Source organism: Lepisma saccharinum, chromosome 1 (assembly GCF_977018435.1).
Source record: "Lepisma saccharinum chromosome 1, izLepSacc3.1, whole genome shotgun sequence".
In the NCBI taxonomy this organism is placed as follows: domain Eukaryota; kingdom Metazoa; phylum Arthropoda; class Insecta; order Zygentoma; family Lepismatidae; genus Lepisma; species Lepisma saccharinum.
This window is the reverse complement of record NC_139229.1, coordinates 92,175,020-92,191,041: the sequence shown is the minus strand read 5'-3', so window position 1 is coordinate 92,191,041 and position 16,022 is coordinate 92,175,020. Positions and strand designations below refer to the sequence as shown.

The 16,022-nt window shown below is 38.8% G+C and overlaps 2 protein-coding genes across 2 annotated transcripts in view; one reads left to right on the top strand and one right to left on the bottom strand.

Annotated features, from left to right (window-relative positions):
- Nucleotides 1-3,414, top strand: part of LOC145997731 (beta-1,4-glucuronyltransferase 1-like) — a 78,557-nt gene extending 75,143 nt beyond the window's left edge. The window contains exon 3 of the mRNA XM_083134637.1: nt 1,134-3,414. Coding sequence (XP_082990763.1) covers nt 1,134-1,499 — 366 coding nt within the window. The 3' untranslated portion in view covers nt 1,500-3,414. The remainder of the gene's footprint in view (nt 1-1,133) is intronic.
- Nucleotides 3,342-12,405, bottom strand: LOC145997747 (beta-1,4-glucuronyltransferase 1-like). Its single transcript, XM_083134638.1, has 3 exons — nt 12,281-12,405; nt 10,419-11,528; nt 3,342-3,911 (listed from the first exon to the last, which is right to left on the bottom strand). Exons 1-3 carry the CDS (start codon nt 12,332-12,334, stop codon nt 3,681-3,683), a joined length of 1,395 nt encoding a protein of 464 aa, XP_082990764.1. The 5' UTR covers nt 12,335-12,405; the 3' UTR covers nt 3,342-3,680.
- Between the last annotated feature and the right edge of the window lie 3,617 nt (nt 12,406-16,022).

The window sequence follows — 16,022 nt, the reverse complement described above, 5'->3', positions numbered from 1 at the left end:
ATAAAAATTAATTGAAAACAAGAAAAAGGGAAAAATGAAAGAAACATTATCAGATCAAACCAAGTGTTAGTGTATGACGGTATCTCACCCAACCAACGAAATAATGGTCCGGTCCTGACGTCGTGAAATTTGTTGATTTTCTGAAGAATAATGGTATTTTGATTTAAACAGCTTTATAAAATTGTCCTTGGGAAGGCTTAACCAAAAAAAAATACACAACTCACAGCTGTCATTTTGTGCAAATTTGTGAGGGCCTCCGAATTATGTTATGTCAAAACTATCGAATACGAAAAGATGGCCGATGTGCCTACATGCATGCGTTTGATCTTGTCTTTTGTTGAAATAAGATTTGACATCCGTAGATATTCGGCATATTTCTTTGTGTTAGAATAGATTCAACAGATTGCAAGTGTGAATTAGAGAATTAATGTGCACATCAAGACGCACTAATGGATGGTATTCAGCGAACAACTTCCCTCACAATTCATTGTGCCATATTTCGGGCAAAGAGATCAGATCCTCCGTTGAAAACATGTTGGGTAAGCACTGTACGTATGGTCTTTGCAGAAGTGATTCAAAGTATGATTATCGTGATCAAAGAAGGAATATGTACTTTCTACATTTTTTGAAGCCCTGCTAAAACCGTGGAAAGTGTGTAAAGTGGTGGAATGCAAATTTTCTCACTTCTCCATACGCTTTCCTTAAAACACGTGAATTTGTTTGCCCTATTTCTTCCCAGAGTACACTGCGTGATGACGTCAAGTTGAATATCATCCATTGAAAATCAACTGATTGTAAAATGTGATTCAGATAATAAACACCGAGACATACTAATAGTAACCAAAAACTCAATATGCTGAGCAAGGCAGAAATTTATTTTATTCTAAAATATAAACTAAACGTTACGTTTCAACCTTCTAGCAAGGTCTTCTTCAGACTCTGTACCAAATACAAAAAAAAAATGGTATCCGACTTTAAACTGTAGGTCCAATCCCAATAAGCCTTATTGTGCATAAAGTGGACTTAAAGCACCAAATCAATCCAATCCAATCCAATCCAATCAATGTGACTGAAAAAAATACTTCTAAAAGAGTTAACAATCTTATTAAACAAAATGTTTGCTCTCGTTTCAGGTCTATGAAATGTTTCTGGCCGGGTATAAGTTCCAGGTTCTAAACAATGCCTTTTTGGCGCACTGGGGGTTCCAATCGACATCAGGAAGGCCCAAATGGAGGAACAGGCAAACCAGCACCAATTACAGAATATTTCGAGATTTCGTTCGAGAGATATCTGTGAAATATGATAAAGATCCTCTCGGTTTATTGAAGAAACACAGCAAGAGCTTGAGAAGATTTGTGAACGTAACTTTGACTGACGATGGAAATGCAAAGTCAAAACCAGTTTCTCGCGATAAAAAGTCTAACGTTAAGGTTCCAGACAAGGATAAAACAAAGATGGAGCTTGTTGAAGTCGTGGACGGGAAACAATCTTCTAGGTGACACAAGAATCACCTCGACCTGATTCGACAAGAAAGTTTTGCAAAAGCTATTTCGGAAATATGCCAACGTTTGAGCTATACTCATGACGAGTGTGTAATGAAAATACTGGTAAGGAATTCAAGACAATTACCATTTCTGATGTGAGAAGCGAGTATCAGCTGATTTTGGAAGAACTGTCGCTGCAGAGATGGTTGTGTGTGTCTTGCTGCGCTGTTGAATGCAATTTGCTGAAGTTTACTCATAAGACCTTTTCTTGTACACCACAACTTTGTGCTGGCCTAAAGTAAAAACAGTGAACAGACAACATGGTGTAGATTGGCAAATTGTAGGTTCATTTTATGCACATGTAGGCTAATCGGGTCTGCGCCTGCGCTACCCAGAATCGACCACTGGGAGGCTTAATTACAAGGTAATAGCCTTACGACCAGGCTAATGGCAGTAGGCTATTGATACTCGTACTTTGCTAGAAATAATATTCTGAGGTTTGTATTTTTATTTATGTGCCAGGCATGGTGTAACAAGAATGGACATATAACAAAGTATCACGGGCATATGAAGGAGGAGACAATAATCCAAAAAAATAACGAGATTTGTGTATTTTACACAAAATCTTCCCAAAATTTTAATGTAACTAGGCGTATGCCAAGAATCCAATATGACTAATTCAAGCCATGTGATATTGCCACTTTATTATGGACCATTATCTCACTCTTTGAAGAGAATATGCTGATTTAAGGAGAGAACGATCGAAGGACATATTGCGTCAAATCATCTCCAGAACATGGACGTCCAGAAGGAGACAAAGGGACGAGCTCCCCGGAAAGTGAAATTCAACAAAAATATATATATTTAACACAAATAATATCTTTTCAGTCACAGCTAAATATTGAAATGGCGCATCAGTAACATGATAAATGTACAATCTGAAGCAATATTATTTTGAGAGCACAATACAATTACGTGGAAATATTGTACCTCGTTTGTTCCGCCTGACAAAAAAAAAACTTGCTTCCTCTGGTCCTGTGGACGTCCATGCTCTAGAACATCACTATAGTTACGTGATAATTAAATCTGAGGTGATATGATGATAAACACAAGACGAGAGTAACGAAGACTGATCATTTCTTTATAACAAGCAAACTAGCATTAGTGATTTCACTAGTTCTAACTACAAATGCTTCTTCAGTTGTGTGAAGTTAATTCTTCGATTGAACTAACAAGCACATTGTTCTGTACAGACAAGAACAACAGGACTGTATTTAAGATATAAACGAATGGAGAGAGGTGAAGATTTTTAAGTGCAATTTACAATGTAAGTTTTTAGATCTTCAGACAGGTTGTATATTACCATTTTATGTAAATGTGAATTCATGCAGTTGTGATTCTTGTACATGCTATTCAGGAGCTAATCTAAATCTTTAAGTGCCTATTTGGCACTGAATAATAATTAAATAAATAAATAAGTGCAGAGTTCTGGAGAATTAGCTAGAAATATCTTAATCAAACGAACACTGCGTACGTATAATGCAAAACATTTCATATCCTCTTCTGCAGTTGAAAAATAAAGTTTTCATATGTGGCAGTGGTTTTGTCGATACTTTATGTACAGGATGTAGAATGAAGAAAATCGCGTGATATTATAATTGTTAACATTTTTAATCTGATCGAGAGAAGATCTAACAAAATGAAATTACTTTCTATAGTGGATTTCGAATAACAAATGTCTAATATTTCAGCAATAACATTATGATCAGTGATAGACAAAATGTGTCATTGGAAAAGAAACATAAAAGTTGTTTCAACAAGTTTTATTGCGTTCATTTTTATCACAGTATAACCTTAACTAGCTTATTTTTATAAAATAAGTTCATAGAGAATATATGCACAGTAAAACCTTTAAACTTCATACATACAAAATAAAGCTGATATACAATATACAATACTTTTGTAATGTTCTCTCCCTTTCCCTGAATATTCAAATGCATTAGTTATACAGGTAGTGTACAGTGTTCCTACATAAATTATATTAACAGAAAGAATTGAATATGCACAGTCGATCTCAAAATAAGGAAAAGGGACGCACTTGAGCCGAAATACATTGCAAAACTCTTTGCGAACAGGCCTTTATTATTTTCTTTTTAAGTATTATTTTGTCTCTTTACTTCCTTGTGGCTCACTTCTTTATCCTGGGACCAGAATGGTAAGATTTCCTCTTGCTTTAAAACGTTTGACAAGTCCAAATGGATCCTTGTCGTACTTGGTTGCAGTTTCTCTTAAATAAGTCTTAAAATTTTTATCGTTGTTCAACATGAGCTCCTCCTGTGTTAGGTTTCTTCTAGGAAATTCGAACCCAACAATGAAAGCGTTGTTGAGCACATGGAAAGTGTAGTTTTGAAGAATCATTTCGTACACCTGTAAGATTGTTGGATAATTACAAAAAAAATAGGAAAGCGCAGTCTAATAGTTGAGTTTGAGCAAAGAGTATATAGGTCTCTCGAATTCCTGAATCGTTTACCCGTATGAACAAATTGCCAGATTGTGACTTACTTTCTGTTGTGGAGAAACTGGATACTACTGGAGGGAAGCAAGTCACGTGATCTGCGTACAAGTTGCAAGTTGGAAGATGCCTTCCTGAAGTGCGTTAGAAAGTATTAATAGCTTTTCTATTATGAACAGTGATGGAGGAACGAGGAATTACAGGCAGTGTTCTAAATGGAGGGGGTGTGTGGGGGCTATTAGATAGCCATTATTTTCCCGAGTTACAAAATTTGCAAAAGTTGTATACATCCATTAGGAAATATTACTCACATATTCAGGAAACAATGATTGGTTATTTTGCGTGCCCTCTTGGCCAAGTGGATATGTGATAAAGTGAACACGGACATACAGGAACTACTCTAGGATTTCCGGGTATTTCAATGAAGAAATAATCACTGTATAATTTTGCGTATAACGCGTATTTATTTATTTACCACTTATTAAGCAAATACATAAATAATTACGCAGCAAGGATGTTACTTACAACAGGAACACAAGACGAGTTTCTGTGTAGGACTGCGAGTAAAAATAGGAAAAGAGGAAATAAATAGAGGGAGTGGAGGAGAAAAGAACAAAAAGAAAATCAGAATAGAGAATCAACGGAAAGATAACTAGAGAGAGAGAAAAGGTAGAGGAAGGAAAATCTAGGAAAAGAAAAGGAGAGAATAGGAAGAAGAAAAGTGTTAGAGAAATGGTAGAGAGAGGAAAATCTAGGAACGGAAAAGGAAACGATGAACAAATATTAGAAAGAAAGAAAATGAAGAAGAAAACAGAAATGAAGACCAAAAAAGAGAGAAATTGGTGAAACCTAAAAGCACATCACAATACCAGTGCTGCAAACTTCATTTTCTGTTAATAAATTCCTAGAAATTGAATAAATAATACTAATAACAATAACATTGTATCAAAATTAGTTAAGAGAATTGAGTTACTTAATTAGTTATCTCACACAACTAAAATGTGAAAAATCGAAATCAAGTCATCGGACACTAGAGGAGTCAAAATACTTCTTTTTGGCTTCCAGTGACGTGCACTGAGGAGTAGCTAGTCTAGCATAGATAGATCAATCAAATCTCACGTCCCTAATTAATTTCAAATCACAATATTTATTGTCTTGAATCTACAGTTCATATGCAACATTTTTTCCACGCGCTTATCGTCCGTCGATGTGATCTGCGAGCAAGGCTGAATACTCTAGCTGGCTTTTCCTCCGCCTCACGAGTTCCAGGTATAGACAGCCGCCCGAAACGAAAAGGAAGTTTTCTACCTCTATCTCCCTTGCCCCCTCACCCCCCGCTCCAATGGTTGAAAGTCGGTGCTTTCAGGTCGTCCAGCCTATCTGCTATAGGACAGAGAGGGGATTGGTTTCCCTTCGATTCCCTTGTAAATCCTCTAAAGAACTCGGGGAAAATTTTTCTGCAGTCCTTATGTTCTCTGTATTTACACCACAACTTTTTATACGTTCTACAATATGTATGTATAATATGGGATGTAGTTTTATTTGAATATGAATGGGAACGTACTTGTATTATACGCAGACAAAAATATTATGGTTTCCTTTCTTTTCTTTGCAAATATGGAATATATAATGATTAAATAACAAATATTTGCTCACGCTCTCTCTCGCTCTCGTTTTAGTAGTGATTTATTTAAATGTACTAATATTTTGGCCTCCAATTAAAAAAATGGGTAAGCTAAACAGTCATAAATACGGATGTATTAATTTGGGCAAGAGAACGCGCGTTCTAATTGTTGTTGTTGGTTTGGGTTATTTTACTTCGTATTTCTGACACTTTTGGTTATCACGAAAATGATGATGAGTGATGATATGATGAAATTGATGAAGGGACCTCACATAGAACAGTTCGGGCCGGGATTCGAACCCGTAAAGAGCGCGCATTCTTTTTCCTATGTTTTGTACTCTGCAGGGAATAATGAAATTATTTGGAATGAAAAATGTATCCCAGAATTCCAAAAGCCAAATGAATATGGTTGAAAAAACTACAGAAAAGTGTGTTTTGTTACCTGTTTATCCCTTCTAATATATTTAATTTTTGCCACCTTCTATCACTTTTTCTATAGATTTAATCGCGATAAGTAGCTAATGAGCTTATGGAAGCCACGAGGGACAATCATAAACAGAGAACTCTGGACTCCTGATTTCACCATGCCCTGCAGATGCACTGGGAGGAAATTATTTGTATTTTCTTTTTCCTTTCTTTAGCGTTGCTTTTCCATCACTTTACCTAACTTCTGCCATGACGATGAACGTTGATTAAATTAAACGGGTGAAGAGTGGTTACAAAGGAACACTCATGCACAGGCCAGGGCTCGAGCCCGGATCCTTCAGTAACAAGATCGTGAGATTAAGAAATTAGGGAAATCAAAACAATGCAATTTTTTGGAAAAAAAAAAACGTTAATCATATACAAAGATGGTGTTTCAAAAATCCAATTGGAATTTACCACTGAGGAAAAATGCAGTTTTCTTTACCGATACCCACGTATCCGAATAGTTAGAGCTTTCCACTCATCTTTGTTGTCGGCCGACCTCCGTGGGGAGTGCAAGTGTCCTCGGATCGGTAGCCGGTGGCACATAGTGATTCGGATCCCACTTTAAACTGTAGGTTCATTCCCTATTAGCTTCTCTGTACATAAGGTGGACTTAAAACACCAAATCAACCAACCGCGGCGGAGTGGTTATCACTGAACGCTACGACACCAGGAGTTCCGGGTTCGAACCCCGACCTCGGCATGGATGTTATTTGTGGTTGTCTCTTCATTAATTGTATTGTATCATCTTCGCAATTAACCAAATGTGTCAGCGACACTAAGTAGCATAAATCAAATCAAATCATTGATTGATTGTTTAATTTTGTTTGTTTTACTTCGCTCTCCCTCCACGTTTGGCTAATCGGGAAGATGATACGATAAAATTATAGTGATGGGTCATGGCAGTTCCTTTTCGGGAGGCAGTTCACCGGAGCTCGCTCATCGAAAGGAGTCGTTCACCAGGAGTCGTTCAAAGGAACGACGAGGCCACGGAGCATGCTCTCGGACGAGGCAGTTCATTGGAGCTTGCTCGTTGAAAGAGTCGTTCACAGGAGCTACCATACCAACACAGCTCCAAGTTGGTTTCGTTGGGCGGGGGAGGGGATGGAAAGAATTAGAGGGGAGGAATCCGCCTTCGCTCAAGAATGGAAGAAAACATAAACAGCTACTAAAGTCACTCCGGCTAGAGTTTGGACTTGAGGAACCCCAGACTTTTCGTCTCCACTTGTGCTAGTGTGAAAAGGGGGGGGGGGGCGAAAGCGGTGTTGCCAAACGTCTGAGAGTCTGATTTTTTTTTTGTCCAGTCGTACAGGACATATTTTCCTGTCAACATGCACCCGTCGCTCGCTCGCATTTCAGGCAGAGGCAGGGAGGCGGAGACCCACGCATTCGCTTCCTATATACCCCTAGGCAACCGGCTTCGCCGTGCTTGGCCTTTTTGGGGGTGGATTCTCTCGAGGGGGGCGATGAGCTGAAAACTCGGAATTATTGCGGAGGGTTAGAATTCTTTCTAGGGGTATTCTGGAGACTGTTCGTATGAACATCTCACTGCAATCAAGGTTTAGGGTCCAGTTACTTGTGGTGGCATATTTCGTTTTGCTCGCCAGTTAAAATTGCACGTCGAGTTCCGATTACTCAATATTATCCATCCTTTATAGTTTATATTAATTTCATTGTTGTCTACACAGCGATATCAAATAGTGATTGGAAGTGAACGACCATTATGTGTTTTACTGATATCCTCACAAGAGTATCTACAGAATGTTTAGTAAGATCCTGAAATTTAGGTTGAATTCAGAATTTATGCGATATTGAATGGGTGGTTGGGTCGAGGGGGACTCATGGGGCTGCAGTTCCCTCCCGAAATTTTAAGAAATTCAAAAGTTTCAACTAAAAGTATTTTTTTAAAAAAATCAGGAAAACCAAATTGGTAACTGAAGAACCTCTTAAATCAACCTCCCAAATACAATTTTTGTCTTTAAACCACTTTTAACCGTGGTATCAGTATCGGAAGATATCGGTTGGATTATATTTACCGACACCGGCCGATACTTTTCCAATATTTTAATCTTTCGCGAGGCTTGCAAATATGCAGCAAGCACTTTCAGGGTGTCCTTGAATTTATGCATAATTCCAAGTTTCCGTTATTTTGAACAAATGTTGTATGGAAAAGTGTATTTTGTGATTACGTAATAGTATTTTCAGATTTTGATGTAATTCTTACGTTTAAAGCATAACCCTAATAAATTGATACACACAATTGGAAGTATTTACTTACACTAATATTAGTCAATATTTTGAACAGCTTTTAATTAATACGCGTCATTTTCAAACAAGGGTATCGGTGAGATAGGTAAGAGAATCAGCATGGGTGTGGATATCCGTTCAGCTCTAATAATTATGAAATGTTTTATTACTTATTCCGCCCCACGGGAAAAGAATGCAGCTTTCTAACATCCACATTTACAATTCCAACCCTCCGAAATAAAATCCTGCTTACTCCAGTGGTACTATAGCATGTTATGATGCGTCTATCTCCATTAAGCGGGACTTTTCCTTCCAGATGGACATCACGGACGTTCTGATAACTCCCAATCACTTTTTTAAAACGGAATCAAAGGGCCATTATTATCTCTTTCATTTTCAAAATAATCTCGCACTGCACGAGTCTGGCCACGCATAGGAATACCACGCCCTATAATTTTTTCTTCCGATTTCGCCGGTGTATTCGCGTTAGGCTCATCATCTTTCAGTATAAAAATCACAGATTGTACCGCTTTTTTGTACCGCTAGATTAACTGTGACGATAAGATGGATAAACTACTACAATTAAACATACATCCGCTGTATTTTTTTTCCAGGGAAGGGTAAACAAGGTATTTTTCCAAGGTGTCGAATGAGGCATATTTTCTCCCAAAATAGTATTATCTCCTAAAAAAAAACTTCAGTTTGAAGTTAGCATGCACCTGTAACGCCCTTCTAATAAGTATCATATATTGAGATTGAAATGAAATTATAATGTGTAAACTGTACGAATTTTAGGTTAAAATTTATTTTCTAGGGTGGCCGTAGCCCCTCCCCAACTTTCCAAACGTTCATACAATTAAATGGATACACGGTCAAACAAACACCCATAAGAGAATGGAAGAAAGGACGCTAAACCTTTGACTACGAAGAATAGCATTCATTGTATTTTTCAAGCTCTCTCCGCCTCCCGACCCCACTTTTACTTTACGGTAATGGAACAGCACGGAAACTGAATGTTGTCGTAAGTTTGATATAATGATGTTCTAATCTGTCAAGTTCCTTCTACAGTTCCTTGCAATGCGAGTTGCGAAAACATGCCAGAAAAAGGGTTAAAGGTGAATTACTTGCTCATCCCTCCTTCATTGTTGAGCTTCTGCAGCATTTCTGTTGTAAACAGAGTTGCACGCATAACTAAGCGGAAAACCGCCACTATCAACAACCAGCAACAAAAGACGGGACCTCGCTCGCTCTCGCGCTCTCTCTTTCTCTCCCCCTCTCCCTCTCTCGCGCAGGTTCGTAGGAGTGAGTCATCGACTGGGAGCGTTGGCAGCATACAAGCAAAGCTCACGACTCCTGAGGAACTACCACTTGTCATGGCAGTTCCTTTTCGGGAGGCAGTTCACCGGAGCTCGCTCACTCAAGCAGCCGTTCAAAGGAACGATCAACTCCTCTCGATGTTGGTTTCGTGCAGCTGAATTGAGGGGGGTGGGGGAGGACTTGCTGGAGTTGGCTTGAGTGAAAAGAATTAGGAGAGAGGGAACTCCGCCTACTACTCCACCTACCACAAGAAAACCAGAGAACGTACACAGCAGAAACAAAACAAAACACGGTTGCTCTCTCTCGCAGTCATGAGTCATCGACGGAGCTGGAACTGCAGGAGCGGTTGACAACGTACACTCAAAGCTCACGACTCCGAGGAACGACCACAGAGGAACTGCTCGTTCACTCCGAAGGAGCGAGCAGTTCACAGTTCCCAAGAGGGAGTCGTTCAAAAGGAACGACTCGTTCACGAACGACCCTTCACTAGAAGGGACAAACACAAATAACACCCATGCCCAGGTCGGGGTTCGAACCCGGGATCTCTGGCTTAGTAGTCAAATCAAGATGTTTTGGATTTTCGAAAGGATATGGGATTAACGTGTACTTCTTCTCAGTAGTCCTTCCTCATTTAGGATACTGGGCCCTAAAGGGGGAAGGGGGGATTATGACCCACACCAACTTCCTTTGCTACCCCAAGTGTCGACATCACCGCATGTCACTGCTGACTTCATTGAATTGCTATTACTTATTCTACATATCTTACCTGTAGATTCCTAGTTAAGTTAGCACCAAGAAACCTTTCTTGGAAATTAGGAACATTGCCACGAGTCACAAACACCGGCTCGTACAGAAACGAGTACTGCCTCAATGCGAAAGCCACGCGTAGAGATGGTGTTTCCTTCTGCTTCTCCCATGAACGGAAATTCGATATCACACTGTTGCTCCTGAACAACTTGACGTGGTGCTCTATGGCTAACCCCCTTTTTACAAGGGCAACTAAGTCTTTCTTGGTTGAGGGCAAAGGGGAGTTCATTTTGAGCAATTCGTAAACTGGTATCACGTAAGCGACCTTGTGCTTGGCATACTTTCCAGGCCGCCACAAGAACTCTTCTAAATCTTCCATCAGGCCAGCTGTGGGGATCATGTTTATTTCAAGACAAAGCAAGAATTCATTTTGGCAACTGTTTTTGGCTACGTTCCACATTATATTTCGTGGCACTGAGTCCATGAAATCGAAAGGTCGATAATTCTTTATCAACTTCTGCAGAAAGGGTTTGTAGTCTGTGCAAGAACTGTTGTTGACTGTCATGAAATCTTTAATCTCTTTACTGTAACTAAAGAGCTGCGGGGGTCTGTCGACGGGGTACACAATATGGAAACTCACTAGTTCCTTGATCTGAGGGAAGCATGACCTCAGGTAGCTTATGTAATGGATGCTTATGAAGAAATCCATATCTGGTGCAAAAACTGACAAAGAAACAGGCCCTGTCCAGTGCGAGGTGAGGTTTACGATCCAGTGAACTTCATCGAGAGTTGTTTGGGTAGCAACACAGATCCCCCTCATTGATAAACCAGACCAGTCCACTCCAGAGGCAAAACTGAGGTGTATTTTGTAGAGTCGACTCTCGTCAAACATCACCACACAGTCTTTAGTTAAATGGTGGGTTTCGAAAGACCACTGCACGAAGCTCATGAAACAGGTGTTGAATTCTGGGTAATTATTGTCCGGGATCTCCGGAAGTTCGAAGTGTGCCATTTGCAAATTATTTATCACTCCTGTGACTTTTATGTTAATCCATATTAAACTGGCGATAAAAATAAGACCAAACAGGTATTTAGCTTCTAATGTTCTTGCGAAAGCCACAGTGTTCACCTGGAAACAAATGAAATTCGTCATATCGAAAGCATGTTTAACTCTTTTATATGAATACAGTGTACGTTCTCACAGGGTGGACCTAGGTGTCACCTAGGGATTTCAAATATTACTTTATAGATTAATTGGATTTTGTATATTGTTTCTATTTTTGAAAGACCATACGTGAGAAATTAATAATTACAATATTTTTCAGATTCTCACAAATTAAAAAATAAACAATACAAGAATGTACAACACTTTTCAACTATGTTATGAAAATCAGCGTCCCATAATTGTAACTCAGTGTCCTGCAAACATTTGCTATATTACCAATTTTTCTTATATCCTACGAGCTTTTAAGGATATTAATTGTGGTGCAGAGAGGTTGTTGACTGCTTCATTTTGTTACACAATTCGAATTGTGTAAAATAAAATAAATGAAAATAGCTAAGGACAATTTCCCCTGTAATGTTTGCGCATCTCACTCCACAACCACAGTGTTTATTTTCCCCCTCAGACTACATACTTGAACAGTAGTATATACTGAGGAACACTCCAAAATAAAAAAAATGAATGAATAAAAACACGTAGGGTGCAAGAGCAATAGTCGGACAATTTGCTGAGCAATTCAAATACCAAGCAAAACGAATGAATAAGATCAACTCTACAAAACTTGTGCATCCCACTGAACATGCAAGCCTTCTAATCAGATAAAAACTTATCACTAAAAAATAACAACATAACATAATATTTGCGTAACGTCTACTTACCATTATATGGCATGCCTTCCTTTTCATTTGTCTCACACAGACTGACCTGAACATGGTAGGGGCATTGAGTTGCTCTCTCTCAGCTTTAAACTGATAAGATAAAACTGGATATTGCTTGCGGGAAGTAAATCGTAACCTTTGTCACCTTTGTGGCCTTTAACAACTCAACAAAGTTTCATTTATATTTATTTATTTATTTATAGCTTTACATGTCTTTGTGGTATTTCTAATCACTCCCTCACTACGGGTATTCATCATACAGTTGGTTCATATACTACAAATCATTTCATTGGTTGACAGAGAGACGTCACTTCATGCCCGTGGCAGCGGGCGAGAAATTTTCGAAGGGTCAAAATCGAGTGTGCATTTAGAGTCATTACAGCTTCTAATTTTGAATCATGGACACATCCGTTTAATTATTTATTTCTCTTGTTTTCAAGGATATTCAAGATCAGCTGACATGTTCACATGTTTGTCTAAACAAATGTTTCTCAACAAATTATCTTAGGCCGCAAGAGGTTAATTAATTCCAATGTCTGACAAAAGGTAAAAGGTAAAGTGCTCCCCTGTGCTTAGCACCACGCCATGAAGGCGTATAGGGGGTGTGGGGGTAACGCCCCACACTTTCTTGATCCGGTCGTGAGTGGGGGTGATGTGATCAGCATCACGCCCCTGACCGCCTTTACCCCCCAGGGTTTCCCCCAGGTACCCATGTTATTCGACGCTGGGTGGGCGCCGGGACCGCTTTCATCGTTAGAAATGTCTGACAACTAAGTTAAACCTAATTTCATATTTGTGAACAAGCCTAAACATAACCGAACTATTACACTTTATGACTGTCATTTTTATTTATTAATATTTAATTCCAAGGGTGTATATTAATTAATGTGTAAAGCTAAAAAAATTAGAAAGTTACGGTAAAATTGTTCGGATCGTGGTATCGACTTCCTTTTTTTTTAAAAAAAAAAAATTCCAGACCGCAATCTCACGAAGGTTGAGAACCACTGGTCTACATAACATTTCAGAGATAAAGAAATGAAAAACCCAAACTGTTTTAGGGCATCACACAAGCTATAAGTGCCCGACCCTGTGGCCGAGTGGTTAGCACTCAAATTTAGGGCGTCGTCATAATTGTTATCACGATAACTACAGCAAATTTAGAGGTCTTCACATGATATCCAACGCCCGATGACTAACCTCCTAGCGCATTTAAACGAAATCGCTCAACGCATTTCAAGATGGTGGGCCATAAATCTTTTCTAAACTTTGAACATATATTTGGCGCGATTGATGTGAGCAGAGGCCTATTTTTAATGCAGACAAATGATCCACTATTTTCTTTCAGATGCATCTGAGAAATCAAATTTCGACAAATCGCTACAATTGAATCGGCAGGTTTAGGAAGGAATGAAGACGAAAAAAATGGAAAAATGACCTTTTGTACTCGACATAATCGAAAAGCGTCGCTCTACACGTGAGTGTGAAGAAATATATCAAAATCAGTCCCTAGAGGAAGTTAAAGATCCGTGAAATCAACGTAAGGTGTAAGAAAGAAATAAATCCATTCGTTCTTGCAGTGTGCTAGGAACTTTGGCACTGCAAAACGCAAAATAAGGAGGGAGGACCGAATACACACACCTGAGGACTATAATGACATGATAAGAAGTGCGAAAAAGACCGGTTACTCAGTGACAAACATTGCGCCCTTTAAGAACTGGTGGCCCAAGTATTTCAAGAAGTCCATGAAATCCGTTGAGAAAACGGAGACCTTTTCCGTGTCGAAATACAGACATTTGCAGTATGATTCCTCCAGTATAGGTTACGTAACGGTTTGCGAGTTTATTGATAGGTTTGACAAGATGAGTTTCCTTCTGTAAAAACCAGGTGCTGCTGTGACAATCCCCACGGATGCAGCTTACAATGCCACATTACCAATCAACGAAAAAAATTGAATGATGTTAGGAAAATCATCCCCTACATTCCAGACCACAAAAAAACTTTCTACGACGTCATGGCAACTTTGCCTACAACTTCTCACCACGATGAAGATCAATCAATCACCTTTCGTGTTGTAAACTACACGAGAATACATTTTCTTTCCCATTGTACACTTTACTTCCGTTTTTTCCTAGCAAAAACTTCATACGTTTTAAGAAGGAAATAAATCCACCATCTTTTTTACATTTTATACAAGTTCTGGTTACATGTACATTATTTTGCACGTACTCCTCTATACCTACACAGGGTTCTCACGTTCCAGTACGAATTTTGTTGTTCTAAAGCCCCTATCAGACGGAACTGGATTTCTAGTTGGAATGCCCTAGTTGGCGATGAACTGACTTTCTAGGTAGAAATTATGGCCGCCTGGCTGACTGCTTGACTGGTTTTGAGGAATAGGACATGTTCTAATTGCTACTAACTTCTTCGACTAGATTCTGTGGAACAGCCAATCAGAGCAAAGTTTGGCCATGTGAAGAAAATCTGTGAGTTTGCAAAGTAGCCTTTTTTGTCTGTGGTTTCCGAGTGCATACAGCACGAAAGGCATGTTTACAATTGAAAAAGCTAAAATATTCTTCCATACTTGTATAGTAAATGTTGTAAAGTATGTATTTTATCAGCGCCGTTCTTCTCTACCTAAAACCATTTAATACGAAGCGATATTCCTCTCGGTTGAATAGTTATCGTATTTTAAAAGTGTGAAGTGATACGTTGTTTACATCTCGCGCGGCCGCCATTATGGGAACGAAAGACTATCGACAAGTAGGGTATAACAAGTACCGTGTGAGGCGAAAACTAGCAAATGGGTAACCAGTCCAGCGTCAACTAGAGCGTTCCTACTAGAAATCCAGTTCCGTGTGATAGGGGCTTTAGACGCACACTCTGCCACTTATACAGTTTTTTTTTTATTTCCCAGAAATTTACTTTTTGGACTTATTCCCTTCTTAAACCTACCGATTCAATTATACTGTAACTTTGAAGTATAGTCTGCAAGATAAAAAGTCTATAGCATCGTATCGTGGTGTTATAAAAGCGCTATATCTATTCATTAAAAGGAAGCCAACTCAAAATGGATGATTTTGAACTTGACGTCATCAAGCAGTGCACTTTTGGAAGAAAGGTTAAAAAAAGGAAAAGGTTAAAAAAAACATGATGAAGTGCCCCTTCCGACAAACAGAAAATAAAATAAACCAATTCTACGAATGTGAATTCTAACTAGTAAAACTGTACAAGCAATCACCGTTTACTTTTATGCTGAATCGATAGGTATATTTTGTGCAAGAGGTATCCTATGCGTAATTATTAGAATAAGCAGAAATCGCTTAACATAATTTTAACATTAGCTATTTACCATTTTCCTGTCTCCACGAAACGAATAGGCGCCGAGACCTAAGACAACACCCCGAATATTAAATATATATGATAACAGTAAAATTAAATGACATTACCTAAAATTAATCAATATCCTGTTCACTTGAATAGCAAAATACGTAGTATAGGATCTGGAATTTCAGGTGTAGGTCCATTGCCACCTACAAAATGCTTGCTGCACACATAGTGATATATGATGCAAGTAAATATGTCCTTCCACACTAGCTACATTATCTACGTTTTCACGGTTTCTGTATGGCTTCGGAAAAGGTAAAAGTACTCATTTCTCATAATGATCGCATACGATAATCGAATCACTTCGGCAAAGGCCATATGCACAATGCTTGCCCCGCATGTTTTCAACGAAGGTTAT